Raw genomic sequence first — 19,898 nt, forward strand, 5'->3', positions numbered from 1 at the left:
TTACACTATTGCAGTCACATGAGTTGCTATAGTAGGTCATCACCTCCCTGCCTTCTCAGGGATGCAGATGGGCAAGGGGGGCCTTTTCAGAGTATTTGCTGTATCCTCCAGCTCTTCACCATTAGTTTGCTAGATTTTGCATGCGCAAATATCATCAATCTGAGTCCAGTTCATAACATCCAATATCAAACTCTCCATAGCTCTTCAGGTACAAAGGTGACCACCGCTACCACCGAGAGCTTCCCGTTAACCAGGAGTACTGAACAGCAGTAATATCTGTATAACAAGCTCCACCCAAGGAAGTCAGAGGAGCCAGGGTCTACGTTTTTATTTAAAGGAGGAACCTATTAATGACATCTATTCGCTGTGCCTAAAAAACAACACAGTGCATATATGAAAGGCTATTTTAATGTACATAATAGATTATACAGATCCAATATCTGCAAGTCTGATAACCGCTCTTACTAACGTGTCACGGAGAGCTATATAGATGCCTATCACCATCTACATCAATATTCGAGAGTAGGAAATACACGTGAGCACTGATGTGGTTGGTAAGATTTGGATCCACACGTGCCGATGTGGTTGAACAAGCACAGAGCGCAGTCAGGAAGTGTTGATATAGAAGTGAAGAACTGTAGCATGACGTTTTTCATATACACAAATAGATATGTGAAATCCTCTGACATGTAAAAGCTTAAAGGGGAATTCCACACCATGACGACTTGTCAGAAAATGGGATGCATGTAAGCTAGAACCACCAAGTGATCTAAGACTAAGGGTTTGTGAAATCAATTAGGCTGTGCCAGAGCTTCCAGGAGCCAGAACGTAGCCTAACTGAGTACCATCAAGTGGTCAACTCAACAGTGAAGGGGCCTAAGTGCTCTATAAAATACAATACAAATCAGCCCATCTTGCAGAATCCCCTCCATTGTTGTCTTGTCTCTATGATATCAGATTATATTCAATGGTGGAATTCCCTTTTAACATTCATAATGCAGATATGTAGTTTGTTTCCCGCACTAATTCCCCAGAAGTATAGAGCGGATCCGTCTGCCTCCTCTTGGCACGAGTGACCCAGTTTCTTCACCTCTCACTATATCTCTCATCGAACTGTGCTCCTCGCTGCTGTCTTCTGAGCTTGCGCTGTCCGACTGTGGCCCCATAGCCCGTTCTGGTTTATCCTCGATACCTACATTCCTGCAGAGCAGTGGAGTTCCAAGACACTGCCTTCTATTTAGTGATCCCATGGTGGTATTGAACGGTGCAGCTGCCATGCATTCAGCAGCCGCTTTGTCACAGGCGCATGCCAGCTTGTCACAAATGCTCCATCCCACACCTGTCGGAGGGAAAAAATAAGAACAGGCCAGAGTTACTTATCTGTTACACTCTTGCCCATATGCATCATTGGGAGAGAGAGTCATCAGAGGGGTCTTCAGCGGATCCCTCTAAACAAATGAAAGTAGTGCACTAGAGGACTACGTGTGAATAACTGTCCCATAATACTAGATGGAGCTTCCCTAGAGAGATCAGCTAATTAGTAACCTTTATTTTATGGCTGCACTCTCTGCCGGACGCACACCCATCAGTAAGGTGAGGGAAGAAAACGGGCAGAGCAACTTCAAAGCAAAGAGAGACTTGGAATATGAAGTGCCAAGAAAGTCAACCAAGAATAGGTGCTCCCGAGCTAGTACTCTGGTCAACCTATAGTCTTATTAGGACTTAATGCTCACTAGATCCAAGGCTAGTGAGTGGAAGCATGAGGAGGAGTACAAGGAGGGGACGCAGGGAGCTGAGGGTGATACAGGAGCAGATGTAACACAGGGGGAAGGCAAAAGGAGCCAATATCATGTAACATCACAAAAAGGCAAATCTAGATCATGGACGCCACAAGAGCAGAAGTCGCTCATACAGCAATTACCAGACCCCATGACCAGACCTATGCCTTTCTTTAGACAGATAGCACAAATACAGGACACATACTCTACAACATCAGCTGATCGGGGTCCTCTGATTATGTTGAAAACAGGGGAGGCAGTGGGAACTATAATCTTAAATTATGTGAAAGACTATTGTGGCACAGATTGGGATAAAATTAAACATAGAGAATTAAGAAGTGGTAAGATCTTTGTAATTGGTCTAGAACATTGGGCAAAAGAAGAATTGAGAGAATCCTCCTTGTCTCTTTCTAATATCACACAAGAGAAGGATGAAAGTGTAGAACAATTCTATGCCCGCCTTCAACTACGTTGGTCAGATCTTGGCTATAGGGGCATACAAGAATTGGGTGACCATGTGCTTAGCATGGCCTTTGTAGAGGGGTTGCGAGAACCCTTGAGGTCTAAACAAATGGATAACAAGTGGAGACAGTATGAAGCAGCAGGCCTGGTGCAAGCAGCCAAGGGCATTGAACTAAATTTAAAAATTAAAAAAGGACATAGCTCTGTTATGATAGCACAATACAGCACAGGAGAGAACAAAATAAAACAGGGCACCCATCCCAAACATAACCTTAAGTGCCATTTCTGTGGTAAGCCTGGGCACTTTAAACGAGAGTGTAGAAAATTCCTCCAGCAGAAGGGTAGTGAACAACCCACAAAAGCACGAGTCGCCAAGAGAGAAATAGAAAAGCAAGGTTGAATGGCGACCCTCTGGCCTTCTTCCCCATGAGCAATGTAAAAGAGGGTGTGGCCATTTTTCTAAAAGGGGAAGTACTCAATAAGGTAATTCCTTTTTTATACAGGGACAGCAACCTCAGTCATCCAAAGCCACCTAATTCCTTCAGAATATCGGCAAAATACAGCTCAAACTGTTGTAGGTCTTGAAGGAGTTCCTGAGAAACTTCAGGAAACAGACCCTCTCCCCATAAAATTCAGAGACCAGACAGTTTAAAAAAAAAAAAACTATTAGTGAGTGATGATATTCCACTGTCAGTTATATGGGCACAGACATACACTCTGCCCCTGGTGGCTTCTCTAGAGGATCCACGGCCATTTTTTCTCTTAACTCCAGAAGAGGAAGTAATATTACAGGAAGTTCCACAGGAACTCTGGGCGAAGTCCAAAACAGATATTGGTCATATGAACGAGACATACATGGTAGTCACACTAAAACCAGGATGCGTAGCCCCCCAAGTAAAACAATACCCATTTGGTAGGGCCCAGAGGATTCTATAGGCCCACAAATTACAGGCTTACTTCAAATAGGGGCATTATGGGAAATAACATCACCAGGTAATACACACCTTTTTCCAGTTAAAAAGAAAACGCAAAAAGGACAACCGGATGTTTATCGCATGGTACATGATCTTCGGGAGGTTAGTAAAGTAACTGTACTTGATACCCCAGTAGTGCCAAATCCACATACGCTTTTAGCACAAGTCCCGCCCACTGCGACATTTTTTACAGTGATAGATCTCACAAATGCGTTTTTCAGTGCATAGATTCATCCGGATTGCCAATACCTTTTTGCCTTTACCTTTAGGGGTAAACAATATGCTTGGACAGTCCTGCCACAAGGTGTACAGAATTCTCCAAACACGTACACCCAGGCACTCCAGTCTGTCTTGCAGGCATGGACTCCGCCTGATGGGACTGCGCTGTTGCAATATGTTGATGACCTTCTGCTTTGTGCTGAGGATCTGAAAACATGTCCATCTACATCCATTTCTCTTCTAAAATGTTTAGCAGAAAATGGCTGCAAGGCTTCAAAGGAATATTACAGCTTTGTAAACAAAAGGTTGTGTTTCTAGACCATTGCCTAGCTCAAGGGGCCAAACATCTCACAGGAGAACGCAAGGCTACAATTCAAGCCATTTCTGGACCTTCTTCTTCTGCAACTGACAACTTCCATACACTAAAACTGTCTATTCTCAGTTCTCCAGCATTGGGAATTCCTAACTACACTTTAGCTTTATCTCTTTTCTGCACTGAACTTTCCGGTCATGCGACAGCAGTATTGACGCAAAAACATGGAGGACGTCCACGGCCACTTGGGTATTACTCCATGAGATTGGATCTGGTGGCCCGAGGAGCCCCCTCCTGTGTCCGTGTGGTGGAAGCAGTACAAGCAATGGTTGACAAGTCTTCTGAGTTGGTCCTGGACTATCCCCTAGCGGTTCTCACCCCTCATGACATCCAGAGTATACTCACTCAAGTACAACCTAAACATCTGTCTCTAGCTCGTCAAATAAGGTTGCAATGTGCCTTGCTCATGCCCCCTAACATCTCTTTCCAACAGTGCGTTACCTTGATCCCGGCTTTCTTCTTCCAATCGAGTACCCTGATTCAAATGGAGGACTGGGGGATCTGGGTACTGCAGATCAGTTATTTTTAAATTCTTTACAGCATGATTCTGATTATTTTGATGCAGAACTTCAACATGATTGTCTAGAATTGATGCAGCAAGAAACTGCAGGTATTGAATCAGTTACTGAAATGCCTATTGACAATGCACATTTTGAGCTTTTTGTAGATGGTTCACGGTACCAAAGTGAGGATGGTCGATTCCATACCAGGTATGCAGTAGTCACACAACATGATGTCCTAAAAGCAGAAGCTCTGCCTCCACATGTCTCAGCATAAGAAGCGGAACTGAAGGCCCTCACTGAGGCGTGTAGAGTGGCAGAAAGTAAGACGGCAAACGTTTACACTGATTCCAGGTATGCATTTGGCATAGCTCATGATTACGGCCCAATATTGAAGGACAGACAATTTTTTACTTCTGTAGGACAACCCATTAAGAATGGTGTAGCAGTACAGAACCTCATGAAAGCCTTACTCCTACCAAAGTAGCAATCCTAAAGGTGAAAGCTCATACCAAAGCCGACACTGCAGAAGCAAAAGGCAATGCCCTAGCAGACTTCACAGCAAAGGCAGTGGTCCTCAAGCCGTAGAAGAAAAGAAGATACTGACCGCACAAGTCAGAGACTATGATTTGGACATTGTAATGTCTTTAGTACATTTATGTCCAAAGGTTTATCAGTCACAAGCCAGCAAAGAAGAAAAGGATAAATCGACTAATATGGGAGCAGCAGAGCAGGATGGCGTATGGCGAAGTCAGCAGAACTTGCTTACTACGATCCCAGCACCCCATGATGGCCCAGCTGATCCATGGAAAGACTCACCTATCGAAGGCAGCTATGCTACTGACGCTTGAGAGAGAATGAGTGGCCCCTGGGTTCTCTGTAGCTGCTACATTTTTTGTCTAATCTTGCATGTTCTGTGCCATAAGCAATCCAGGACAGAAGGTAAAGGTCCCGCAAAAACACTTGCCTAGGCCACTCTACCCATTTCAGAGATTGCAAGTTGACTACATTCAGCTCACATGTGTTGGGAAGTATGAATATGTGCTTGTTGTTGTTAATATCTTCTCAGGTTGGGTTGAGGCCTACGCTGTCACCAAGGCAACTGCAAAGAAGCTCATGAATGAGGTAATCTGCAGGTATGGGGTACCAGAGGTGATCGAGTCAGACAGGGGTACACATTTCACAGGTGAAATAATGCAACACATCATGTCTGCCCTGGGTATCTCCCAGGCATTTCATACCCCTTATCATCCACAAAGTAGTGGGAAGGTAGAAAGAATGAATGGTACCCTATAGCTAAAAATACAGAAAGCAATGAAAGAAACCGGCAATCCATGGACTGAGTGCCTCCCATTGGCCCTTTTCTCAGTCAGATATGTGCCTAACAGAAAGATAGGGTTATCTTGTTTGGGTGTGCACCCAGGTTGGGTCTGTGCTTTCCACAGCTGCAGCAGGCCCAGTTTGGTACTCTAACTGATTATGTTATGTCGTTAAATCCACGCCTGAAGGCAACACACAATCAAGTGTCTTCTTCAATTCCAGAACCAAATTCTCTTGAAGGAACGCATGATCTGCAGCCCGGAGATTGGGTAGTGACAAAGAGACATGTGAGGAGGACATTGGAACCAAGATTTGTTGGTCCGTATCAAGTGCTTCTCACAACCAGTACTGCGGTCAAACTAGAGGGTAAAACCAATTGGGTACATGCATCACCTTGCAAAAAGGCTAAGATACCACAATCTTAGAGAAAGGAGACTGTTCCTGGTGCTGGGAATTCTCCTGCTTAGCGTCAGGGCCTGGACCCTGACGCCAGCGAGAAAGTTGAAATTGGCACAAGCTAAGGAAGGAGGTGTTGTTAAAAGCTAGTGGGGATGGGCAAATAAAACTAAAGCCAGACAGCAAGACAAGTTCATATGTGAAAGCCATCATAGGTGCCCAAATAGCCAACTTTACACTAGGAGAGACCAGTGGCTTATATGTCCCCTCTACTAAATTTAGAGGTCATTCATATGTGATACCGGAAGGAGAGCATCCTGGGATAAACATTATCAGTAGAGTAAATAGCTCATGCTATAAACTAACCCAAGGATGTGTGACTCATATAGATTAGCAGTTCACATATGAGCATCTTTCAAAGACGTTGATGTGCAAGGGTGACCAAGTTGAGAGAGGAGGCACAAACCAGACAATATCTTTAAAAGATACATATACTCTCCTGTGCATACATGGTAGTCCTATAGCTAACGCTCTAATGTGGTTGAACTTTTTGACCCTCCTGGAAACAACCCCTGTGGTACACACCCATAGTTTAGTTAGGATCCCCCATACGTGTAAAAATGTCTCAACCAAACAACAGAGGACCGTAGTGCAGTTTAATATATATTTCCCTGTAATGAAATCATGCTCTAGAATGAAGAGAGAATGGTACGATACTCTTCTTGGAGGAGTAGGAGCAGGCACAGGGGGTTTAAAGGTATTGTCCCACGCCGAAACGTTTTGGTTTTTTTTCAAATAGGCCCCCCGTTCGGCGCGAGACAAACACAAGGGATGGGTTAAAAAAAACAAAACAGTTTAGTACTTACCCGAATCCCCGCTCTGCGGCGACTTCTTTCTTACCTTAGCAAGATGGCTGCCGGGATCTTCACCCACGATGCACCGCGGGTCTTCTCCCATGGTGCACCGTGGGCTCTGTGCGGTCCATTGCCGATTCCAGCCTCCTGATTGGCTGGAATCGGCACACGTTACGGGGCGGAGCTAGGGGGACCAGCTCTCCGGCACGAGCGGGCTCATTCACCAGGGAGAAGACCGGACTGCGCAAGCGCGTCTAATCGGGCGATTAGACGCTGAAATTAGACGGCACCATGGCGACGGGAACGCCAGCAACGGAGCAGGTAAGTGAATAACTTCTGTATGGCTCATATTTAATGCACGATGTACATTACAAAGTGCATTAATATGGCCATACAGAAGAAGTGTATAACCCCACTTGCTGCCGCGAGACAACCCCTTTAAGTTCAATAGATTTAGAGGTAATAAAGAATAAGATGGCAGGGGTAGGAACAGAGGTGTCTAATCTGGTCAACATTCAGGCACGATGGATGCCCTCCATATTCCTCCCCCAACATCTTGCATTAGGATATGATAAGGATGTATTAACGCTTTTTAATTTGAGTTTTGCGGTTCAAAATGTTTTGTTCATAAATGGGTAAATTCATAAACTAGACATAATGTATCCTGCACTTTTTTTTATTTTTACACATTTTAGGATGATTTTCAGGTAAGGGCTTATATTTTTAAGCCCTTCCCGAAAATTCATCCCGCGATCGCCGGCAGCTCATTGCTTTCAGTGGAACCTGCTGTATTGCCGACTCCACTGAATTCAATGGGCAAACATCGTTCTTCTCTGCCACAGCTGTTACAGCTGTGGCAGAGGAGAACGATCGTTATGCTGACAGTGCGGGGGGGGGGGGGGGGGGGACACTCTTGCCGCTATTGTGGCTTAATAGTGGGACCTGGGAACTTGAGATGCAGCCCAACATGTAGCCCCTCGCCTGCCCTATCCGTTGCTGTGTCGTTCCCATCACTTTCTTGAATTGCCCAGATTTTCACAAATGAAAACCTTAGCGAGCATCGGCGATATACAAAAATGCTCGGGTCGCCCATTGACTTCAATGGGGTTCGTTATTCGAAACGAACCCTCGAGCATCGCGAAAATTTCGTCCCGAGTAACGAGCACCCGAGCATTTTGGTGCTCGCTCATCTCTATTCGAAACCTCTCATTAACATCATGTATTTTCCTCAGCCATTAGGAGGTCTCATATCTACAAGATTACGTAGTTTCTCTCACTGAGAACAATGGCATCCTGGGAATGCTGACACAGCATAGAAATAGCGAAAGCAGGGAGAAATCTAAAACTGAACTTGGTACCCAATAAGTATCAGACAGGAGGCTGACAGCCAATGAAGTGAACTGGGCAGGAGTGGAAAAAGCCCTGGAGTAGCCCTTTAAGAGATCCTTGCTTTTTCTTGCACTAGGTATATTCTAGAGTATCCTTTTTAAGAAAAGAGCAACTGATGAATATGTAGAGGAAGGGACTTTCTTACATGTCGGCTTGTGGTCCACGCACACGACTTCTGACCTGACGTTTCTGTCCGGGGCGCAGCCTAACTTCTTCAGGTGCTCTATACAGCACTGGTGGGAGAAGCAGCAGCTGAAGGCAGAGACAGAGCAGGTAAGAGGCAGCAGCACATAACCTGTTATAGCAGCCAGGGCGATACATGACTGTCTACAATAAGAACGCCTCCAGGACACAGCTGCTTTCTATTTTTCCTTTTTGCTTACGTCCTCCCCACTTTCAAAAAATCTAACTTTTCTTTATCCGGCGCCGTCTGAGGACTTGTCTCTTCCGGGATGAGAGGCGGCCGGAAGCCTGAAAAAGGTGTCCATTTCTGCCATGTAACGCAGTGTATTAGGCCCCGCCTCCAGCACAGTCTAACAGGCTTAGTAGAATGCACTACATAAGTAATGCAGTGTACTATCCTAGAGACAGAAAAATCACATCTTCAAGTGCCCTGCAGGGAAGAAAAAGGGCTCAAAAACTTCAAAAAGGTTTGATGAAAAAAAAAACCAGTTACAAAAAAAGCATTTTCCACACAAAAAAAATTTTTTAAAAAGGAAAAATACCGAAAAAATTTTAAAGATCCGAACATAAATCGGTATTATCACGATCAGAACGAGCGAACAATGGACAGATTTACCCCAAAAGAGAGATACAAAAAAAACATCTGAATTGTTCACCGCTAAAAAAAAAACAAATCCAAAGACGGCAAAAAACTGGCGCCAACGAGAATGGCGACTCCGGAAAAGACAAGACCTCACAGAACCGCGCTGCCAGGAGAATGAAGGGGATCAGGAGACATCGCAGTAATAGTGCAGAACAGGAGAGAACGTTATTATCACCAAACAGTAAAAAACATGGTCAGTAACATCCCCAACACATTATATGTCCCCCAGACTGCAGCCAGTAACATCTCCAACACAGTATATGTCCCCCAGAGTGCGGCCAGTAACATCTCCAGCACATTATATGTCCCCCAGAGTGCGGTCAGTAACATCTCCAACACAGTATATGTCCCCCAGAGTGCGGTCAGTAACATCTCCAACACAGTATATGTCCCCCAGAGTGCGGTCAGTAACATCTCCAACACAGTATATGTCCCCCAGAGTGCGGTCAGTAACATCTCCAACACAGTATATGTCCCCCAGACTGCAGCCAGTAACATCTCCAACACATTATATGTCCCTCAGAGAGCGACCAGTAATATATACAACACATTATATGTCCCCCAGAGTGCGGCCAGTAACATCTCCAACACATTATATGTCCCCCAGAGTGCGGCCAGTAATATATACAACACATTATATGTCCCCCAGAGTGCGGCCAGTAACATCTCCAACACATTATATGTCCTCCAGAGTGCGGCCAGTAACATCTCCAACCCATTATATGTCCCCCAGAGTGCGGCCAGTAACATCTCCAACACATTATATGTCCCCCAGAGTGCGGCCAGTAAAATCTCCAACACATTATACGTCCCCTAGAGTGCGGCCAGTAATATATACAACACATTATATGTCCCCCAGAGTGCAGCCTGTAACATCCCCAACACATTATATGTCCCCCAGAGTGCGGCCAGTAATATATACAACACATTATATGTCCCCCAGAGTGCAGCCTGTAACATCCCCAACACATTATATGTCCCCCAGACTGCAGCCAGTAACATCTCCAACACATTATATGTCCCCCAGAGTGCGGCCAGTAATATATACAACACATTGTATGTCCCCCAGACTGCAGCCAGTAACATCTCCAACACATTATATGTCCCCCAGAGTGCAGCCGGTAACATCTCCAACACAATATATGTCCCCCCGAGTGCGACCAGTAACATCTCCAACACATTATATGTCCCCCAGAGTGCGGCCAGTAATATATACAACACATTATATGTCCCCCAGAGTGCGGCCAGTAACCTCTCCAACACATTATATGTCCCCCAAAGTGCGGCCAGTAACATCTACAACACATTATATGTCCCCCAGAGTGCGGCCAGTAATATTAACAACATATTATATGTCCCCTAGAGTGCGGCCAGTAATATATACAATACATTATATGTCCCCCAGAGTGCGGCCAGTAACATCACCAACACATTATATGTCCCCCAGAGTGCGGCCAGTAACATCTCCAACACATTATATGTCCCCCAGAGTGCGGCCAGTAACATCTCCAACACATTATATGTCCCCCAGAGTGCGGCCAGTAACATCTCCTACACATTATATGTCCCCCAGAGTGCGGCCAGTAACATCTCCTACACATTATATGTCCCCCAGAGTGCGGCCAGTATCATCTACAACACATTATTTGTCCCCCAGAGTGCAGTCAGTAACATCTCCAACACATTATATGTCCCCCAGAGTGCGGCCAGTAACATCTACAACACATTATATGTCCCCCAGAGGGCGGCCAGTAACATCTCCAACACATTATATGTCCCCCAGAGTGCGGCCAGTAACATCTCCAACACATTATATGTCCCCCAGAGTGCGGCCAGTAACATCTACAACACATTATATGTCCCCCAGAGTGCGGCCAGTAACATCTCCTACACATTGTATGTCCCCCAGAGTGCGGCCAGTAACATCTCCCACAAATTGTATGTCCCCCAGAGTGCGGCCACTAACATCTCCTACACATTATATGTCCCCCAGAGTGCGGCCAGTAACATCTACAACACATTATATGTCCCCCAGAGTGCAGCCAGTAACATCTACAACACATTATATGTCCCCCAGAGTGCAGCCAGTAACATCTCCAACACATTATATGTCCCCCAGAGTGCGGCCAGTAACATATCCAACACATTATATGTCCCGCAGAGTGCGGCCAGTAACATCTCCTACACATTGTATGTCCCCCAGAGTACGGCCAGTAACATCTACAACACATTATATGTCCCCCAGAGTGCAGCCAGTAACATCTACAACACATTATATGTCCCCCAGAGTGCAGCCAGTAACATCTCCAACACATTATATGTCCCCCAGAGTGCGGCCAGTAACATCTACAACACATTATATGTCCCCCAGAGTGCGGCCAGTAACATCTCCTACACATTGTATGTCCCCCAGAGTGCGGCCAGTAACATCTCCTACACATTGTATGTCCCCCAGAGTGCGGCCAGTAACATCTACAACACATTATATGTCCCCCAGAGTGCAGCCAGTAACATCTACAACACATTATATGTCCCCCAGAGTGCAGCCAGTAACATCTCCAACACATTATATGTCCCCCAGAGTGCGGCCAGTAACATATCCAACACATTATACGTCCCCCAGAGTGCGGCCAGTAACATCTCCTACACATTGTATGTCCCCCAGAGTGCGGCCAGTAACATCTCCTACAAATTGTATGTCCCCCAGAGTGCGGCCAGTAACATCTCCTACACATTATATGTCCCCCAGAGTGCGGCCAGTAACATCTACAACACATTATATGTCCCCCAGAGTGCAGCCAGTAACATCTACAACACATTATATGTCCCCCAGAGTGCAGTCAGTAACATCTCCAACACATTATATGTCCCCCAGAGTGCGGCCAGTAACATCTCCAACGCATTATATGTCCCCCAGAGTGCGGCCAGTAACATTTCCTACACATTGTATGTCCCCCAGAGTACGGCCAGTAACATCTACAACACATTATATGTCCCCCAGAGTGCAGCCAGTAACATCTACAACACATTATATGTCCCCCAGAGTGCAGCCAGTAACATCTCCAACACATTATATGTCCCCCAGAGTGCGGCCAGTAACATCTACAACACATTATATGTCCCCCAGAGTGCGGCCAGTAACATCTCCTACACATTGTATGTCCCCCAGAGTGCGGCCAGTAACATCTCCTACACATTGTATGTCCCCCAGAGTGCAGCCAGTAACATCTACAACACATTATATGTCCCCCAGAGTGCAGCCAGTAACATCTACAACACATTATATGTCCCCCAGAGTGCAGCCAGTAACATCTCCAACACATTATATGTCCCCCAGAGTGCGGCCAGTAACATATCCAACACATTATATGTCCCGCAGAGTGCGGCCAGTAACATCTCCAACACATTATATGTCCCCCAGAGTGCGGCCAGTAACATCTCCAATACATTATATGTCCCGCAGAGTGCGGCCAGTAACATCTCCAACACATTATATGTCCCGCAGAGTGCGGCCAGTGACATATCCAATACATTATATGTCCCGCAGAGAGCGGCCAGTAACATCTCCAACACATTATATGTCCCGCAGAGTGCGGCCAGTGACATATCCAATACATTATATGTCCCCCAGAGTGCGGCCAGTAAAATCTACAACACATTATATGTCCCCCAAAGCGCGGCCAGTAATATATACAACACATTATATGTCATCCAGAGTGCAGCCTGTAACATCTCCAACACATTATATGTCCTCCAGAGTGCGGCCAGTAACATCTCCAATACATTATATGACATCCAGAAGCGGCCAGTAACATCTACAACACATTATATGTCCCCCAGAGTGCAGCCAGTAACATCTCCAACACATTATATGACATCCAGAGTGCAGCCAGTAACATCTCCAACACATTATATGTCCTCCAGAGTGCAGCCAGTAACATCTCCAACACATTATATGTCCCCCAGAGTGCAACCAGTAACATCTCCAACACATTATATGTCCTGCAGAGTGCAGCCAGTAACATCTCCAACACATTATATGTCCCCCATAGTGCAGCCAGTGACATCACCAACACATTATATGTCCCCCAGAGTGCGGCGAGTAACATCTACAACACATTATATGTCCCCCAAAGCGTGGCCAGTAATATATACAACACATTATATGTCCCCCAGAGTGTGGCCAGTAACATCTCCAACACATTATATGTCCCCCAGAGTGCGGCGAGTAACATCTACAACACATTATATGTCCCCCAAAGCGTGGCCAGTAATATATACAACACATTATATGTCATCCAGAGTGCAGCCTGTAACATCTACAACACATTATATGTCCTCCACAGTGCGGCCAGTAACATCTCCAACACATTATATGTCCCCCAGAGTGCGGCCAGTAACCTCTACAACACATTATATGTCCCCCAGAGTGAAGCCAGTAACATCTCCAACACATTATATGTCCCCCAGAGTGCAGTCAGTAACATGTACAACACATTATATGTCATCCAGAGTGCGGAGAGTAACATCTCCAACACATTATATGTTCCCCAGAGTGCGGCCAGTAACATCCTCAACACATTATATGTCCCCCAGAGTGCAGCCAGTAACATCTCCAACACATTATATGTCCTGCAGAGTGCAGCCAGTAACATCTACAACACATTATATGTCCCCCATAGTGCAGCCAGTCACATCCACAACACATTATATGTCCCCCAGAGTGCGGCCAGTAACATCTACAACACATTATATGTCCCCCAGAGTGCGACCAGTAACATCTCCAACACATTATATGTCCTTCAGAGTACAGCCAGTAACATCTCCAACACATTATATGTCCCCCAGAGTGCGGCCAGTAACATCTACAACACATTATATGTCCCCCAGAGTGCGGCCAGTAACATCTACAACACATTATATGTCCCCCAGAGTGCGGCCAGTAACATCTACAACACATTATATGTCCCCCAGAGTGCGACCAGTAACATCTCCAACACATTATATGTCCCCCAGAGTGCGGCCAGTAACCTCTCCAACACATTATATGTCCCCCAGAGTGCAGCCACTAACATCTCCAACACATTATATGTCCCCCAGATGGCAGCCAGTAACATCTCCAACACATTATATGTCCTGCACAGTACAGCCAGTAACATCTCCAACACATTATATGTCCCCTAGAGTGCGGCCAGTAACATCTCCAACACATTATATGTCCTCCAGAGTGCAGCCAGTAACATCTCGAATACATTATATGTCCTCCAGAGTGCGGCCAGTAACATCTCCAACACATTATATGTCCCCCAGAGTGCAGCCAGTAACATCTCCAACACATTATCTGTCCCCCGGAGTGCGGCCAGTAACATCTCCAACACATTATATGTCCCCCAGAGTGCGGCCAGTAACATCTCCAACACATTCTATGTCCCCCGGAGTGCGGCCAGTAACATCTCCAACACATTATATGTCCCCAAGAGTGCAGCCAGTAACATCTCCAACACATTATATGTCCCCCGGAGTGCGGCCAGTAACATCTCCAACACATTATATGTCCCCCAGAGTGCGGCCAGTAATATCTCCAACACATTATATGTCCCCCGGAGTGCGGCCAGTAACATCTCCAACACATCATATGTCCCGCAGAGTGCGGCCAGTAACATCTCCAACACATTATATGTCCCCCAGAGTGCAGCCTGTAACATCTGCAACACATTATATGTCCCCCAGAGTGCAGACAGTAACATCCCCAACACATTATATGTCCCCCAGAGTGCGGCCAGTAACATCTATAACACATTATATGTCCCCCAGAGTGCGGCCAGTAACATCTCCTACACATTATATGTCCCCCAGAGTGCAGCCTGTAACATCTCCAACACATTATATGTCCCCCAGAGTGCGGCCAGTAACATCTCCAACACATTATATGTCCTCCAGAGTGCAGCCAGTAACATCTCCAACACATTATATGTCCTCCAGAGTGCAGCCAGTAACATCTCCAACACATTATATGTCCTCCAGAGTGCAGCCAGTAACATCTCGAATACATTATATGTCCCCCAGAGTGCAGCCACTAACATCTCCAACACATTATATGTCCCCCAGAGTGCGGCCAGTAACATCTCCTACACATTATATGTCCCCGAGAATGCAGCCAGTAACATCTCCAACACATTATATGTCCCCCAGAGTGCGGCCAGTAACATCTCCAACACATTATATGTCCCGCAGAGTGCGGCCAGTAACATCTCCAACACATTATATGTCCCCCAGAGTGCAGCCAGTAACATCTCCAACACATTATATGTCCTCCAGAGTGCAGCCAGTAACATCTCGAATACATTATATGTCCCCCAGAGTGCGGCCAGTAACATCTCCAACACATTATATGTCCCCCAGAGTGCAGCCAGTAACATCTCCAACACATTATCTGTCCCCCGGAGTGCGGCCAGTAACATCTCCAACACGTTATATGTCCCCCAGAGTGCAGCCAGTAACATCTCCAACACATTATCTGTCCCCCGGAGTGCAGCCAGTAACATCTCCAACACATTATATGTCCCCCAGAGTGCAGCCAGTAACATCTCCAACACATTATCTGTCCCCCGGAGTGCGGCCAGTAACATCTCCAACACGTTATATGTCCCCCAGAGTGCGGCCAGTAACATCTCCAACACATTATATGTCCTCCAGAGTGCAGCCAGTAACATCTCCAACACGTTATATGTCCTCCAGAGTGCGGCCAGTAACATCTACAACACATTATATGTCCCCCAGAGTGCAGCTAGTAACATCTCCAACACATTATATGTCCCCCAGAGTGCAGCCAGTAACATCTCCAACACAGTATATGTCCCCCAGAGTGCAGCCAGTAACATCTACAACACATTATATGTCCCCCAGAGTGCAGCCAGTAACATCTCCAACACATTATATGTCTCACAGAGTGCGGCCAGTAACATCTCCAACACATTATATGTCCCCCAGAGTGCGGCCAGTAACATCTTCAACACAGTATATGTCCCCCAGAGTGCGGCCAGTAACATCTACAACACAGTATATGTCCCCCAGAGTGCAGCCAGTAACATCTACAACACATTATATGTAACAGTATGCTGAGCTGAGCACCAATCACATATCAGATCTTTCAGCAGCCGGGGATTTTAAATCCCCGCCTGCTGATAGATCACCACTACAGAGTCGGGGACAGTGCAGAGAAGTCGCGGTTGAGCCCCGACACCTGAAGGGAGGTGAGTATCCATTTTTTTTCTACACTATTTTTCAGGGAATGGCTTATATTAAACCTCTTCTCTGAAATCCAATGACTGGGAGCCGGCAGCAGAATCCTCTATTGCAGCTGACATGTGTGACAGCTGCGGTAGGGAATTAAAGAATTCCTCTGCTTCATCTGTGACAGATGTGGCAATTGTAGCAGCAGAGAATTCTTTTTACTAACGGGCATGAAGGAAACTACTGCCGCATGCGGCAGATGTGTTCTTCATCCCCGGGGAGGACACAACAGCGGCGGAGAGGTTAGTGTTTTGTTTTTTTTTTATACTAAAATGAGTGTTTTTCAGTGAAGGGCTTATATGTAAAGACCTTCCATGAAAAACAATTAGGGGTGCTGGCAGACCATTGTTTTCAACGGAGCAGCCGCAGCTCCTTTGAAAACATGTGGGGAAGAGAGGTTGAGGTTTTTCTTGAGCACCCGAGCACCGAGCGGGGCTTGGCTCGAGCAACGAGTACATTGAGTATGCTAATGCTCGAACGAGCATCAAGCTCAGACGAGCATGCTCACTCATCTCTATTTATTAGCTTTTGCAGCAGCTGACTGGCATTGGTTACTCCAGTTTAGTCTACAGCCCACTAGTACCCCCAGGTCTCTTCCCTAGCAGTACCCCATTTAGTGTATATTGGTGACATCCGTTTCTCCTGCCCATGTGCAGAACCTTTCATTTATCCACATTGACCCTCATTTCCTATTTTTCCCCCCAAGCCCCCGGCTTATCTCGGTCCGTTTGTAGCCGCACATTGTCCTCCGTTGCATTAATTATATTGTATAATTTTGTGTCATCTGCAAATATTGATATATTACTGTGCAGCCCCTCTATCAGGTCATTGGTAAATATATTGAACAGAATGGGGCCCAATACTGAACCCCGTGGCCCCCCGCTAGCGACGGGGGCCCAATCAGAGTACGAACCATTTATTACCCCCTCTGCTTTCTATCATTGAGCCAGTTCTTTACCTACTTACACACGTTTTCACCCAATCCGAGCTTCTCATTTTGTATATCAGCCTATTATGCGGCACGGTGTCAAATGCTTTAGAGAAGTCCAGATATACGAGATCAATAGACTCTCCCAGGTCCAGCCTAGAGCTTACTTCATCGTAGAAGCTGATCAGATTGGTCTGACATGATCGCCCCCTCATGAATCCATGCTGATGAGGGGTTATACCGTTGTCCTCCTTGAGGTATTCTAGGATGGCGTCTCCCAGAAACCCCTCGAATATTTTTCCAGTTACTAAAGTGAGACTTACCGGCCTGTAGTTACCAGGTTCACTTTTGGAACCCTTTTTGTAAATTGGAACCACATTGGCAGGGCGTCAATCCACCGGTACAACCCTGGTCTTGATAGTATCCAGAAATATTAGATATAGCGGCCTAGCTATCACATCACTTAGTTCCCTTAGAACCCTTGGGTGTATTCCATCTGGACCCGGCGATTTGCCAATTTTAATATTTTTTAGCCAACTCTGCACTTCGTCATGCATTATTTTTGAACGGTATGACCTGTTCACATAAGGTGATTAGGATCCTTTTAAACTCCTCCCATTTGTCCTCCGTACTGGCATTTTTGAGGATGTTGTCCCAATTAATGTTACCCATAGTAGTTCTAAGCTCATCACATTTTGCTTTACTAAAGTTCAGGCTTCTTATTGATTGACAGCTGGAAGTTGATTATATTGTGGTCGCTGTTCCCCAAGTTCCCCTCAATTTGCACCCCCATTATTCGGTCTGGTTTGTTAGTTAGTACTTAGTCCAGAGTGGCCCTCCCTCTCGTTGGCTCCCGAACAAGTTGGGTAAGGTAGTTATCTTTAATTGTACTCAAGAACTTATCACCCCTGTGAGATTTGCAGGTTTCCTTCTCCCATGTTATATCTGGGTAATTAAAGTCCCCCGTGATAATTACTTCCTTACGGTTTGACGCCTCTTCTATCTGCCTTAGTAGTAAGGTTTCAGTTTCTTCTGTTGCTTTTGATGGCCTACAGAAACCCCTCTCAGGATTGCAGTCAGTAACAACACATTATCTATTCCTCGAAGTCGTGTCGGGGATTGAATGCTGCGGCGCGTCTTTATTCTGCATATTTCCAATGTGGATTCCATCTCTTCAAATAGGAGGATGAAATCTGCATCAAAACTGACCCCAAGCGGTATGGATTCCCTGCTGCAGAGAATCTAGAGGGTTTCCGCCCCGTGAGGACGCATGCTTCATGTTCACAAATGTCGTCAGTCACCAAAAAATCTATCTAGTGTAAAACAGTAAATGGTAGAGGGGAGGAGGGGGATGCAGCTTCTCTGTGGGGCACAATGATGTGGCTGCACTCACATCACAGCAGCGAGGGTCGGCTCCCATAATGTCTTGAGCAGCAGCACATCCACTCTGGTACATTGTTATGACCAAGTGGTGTGATAGTAAGGTCATGTGGTCGGACCGTTGTAGCCAATCCCTGAGCTAAGAAAAAGGCTGAGGGATGGTGGCGGTGATGATGGGGGGACTCGTGGCAATCAGACATTTATGCCCTATCCTAGCGCTCTGTGCTAAGACATCCCCTTTAAGATCAGTAGAAGGTAGAGTCCACTGTCTGCTCACGCGTCGTACCTGTCCAGGACGTCTTTGGGGTTCCCGCTTCCCTCTTGTCCACAGTAGCAGCCATATGACTCAAACTCCTCCGGACAGCGGCCTGTCAGGCAGTACAGCATCTCCCCGAGCAGAGGTAAGTCGCTCATCACATTCCCGTTTTCTTTTACACGTTGGAAGTGAAATCTGTCACAAACTTAAAGAGAGAAGAGAGAACGTTTATTATGCATTTCCATTTGGTTTTAAAGGGACGGTACACCTGGAGACGAGTGAAAAACAGAAACGGGGGCAAAACTGCCTCCCACTTTTGGCCTTTCTGGCTTTCTGAATTGTTTTCTGCTTCTGATATGTTCTGCTGAAAACACAGGGTTAACTTTCTCTTCTTCGGGAGGGGGGGGGGGGGGGGGGCAGTTCTGCATATCAGCGCACCTAGAGTGCTTATAGCTCAGGACAGGGATGCCTCCACCCACGTCGCAGGTCTGTGGTAACGCCATGGAGTATATACAATGCAACTATATGTATCTGGCCCTATGAAAGGACAGGATTCCCAGTAATCTGATGGTCCAGAGTGCGCCAGATTAACAGAACTTTACAGGATTTTTAGCAAGCTTATTACTTTGTTTGCTTCTGGTAGAGCAGGTGGATATGAAGCCCCTGCTGTACATTTACAGTGGTCTGCCCACCATAGAGACAGGTAAGTCCTCTCTCACATATGCGTTTAGAAAACGCCATTCAAATCGCGGCATTTTTACTCTGATTTTAAGCGCCATTTTTTAACACATCAGCGTTTGACAATGCTTTTAACGCATCCTATCATTGTAATGGGTGACGAGGTGCGCAAAAACATGTGAAAATAGAACAGACTGCGTTCGAAAATTGCGGTGTTAGAAATGCCGCTTTCGAGCGCAGGCCTGCGAGGCCCCATTGAAATCAAACAGAAC

The 19,898-nt window shown here is 46.1% G+C and overlaps 1 protein-coding gene across 1 annotated transcript in view; it reads right to left on the minus strand.

Annotated features, from left to right (window-relative positions):
* Positions 1-390: 390 nt before the first annotated feature.
* OC90 (otoconin 90) overlaps positions 391-19,898 on the minus strand; it is a 184,495-nt gene continuing 164,987 nt past the window's right edge. Inside the window, exons 16-18 of the mRNA XM_066578803.1 lie at positions 18,979-19,153; positions 8,411-8,517; positions 391-1,339 (exon numbers count right to left, since the gene is read on the minus strand). Coding sequence (XP_066434900.1) covers positions 1,023-1,339; positions 8,411-8,517; positions 18,979-19,153 — 599 coding nt within the window. The 3' untranslated portion in view covers positions 391-1,022. The remainder of the gene's footprint in view (positions 1,340-8,410; positions 8,518-18,978; positions 19,154-19,898) is intronic.

The sequence above is a fragment of the Eleutherodactylus coqui genome, chromosome 9, assembly GCF_035609145.1.
Source record: "Eleutherodactylus coqui strain aEleCoq1 chromosome 9, aEleCoq1.hap1, whole genome shotgun sequence".
Classification (NCBI taxonomy): Eukaryota; Metazoa; Chordata; class Amphibia; order Anura; family Eleutherodactylidae; genus Eleutherodactylus; species Eleutherodactylus coqui.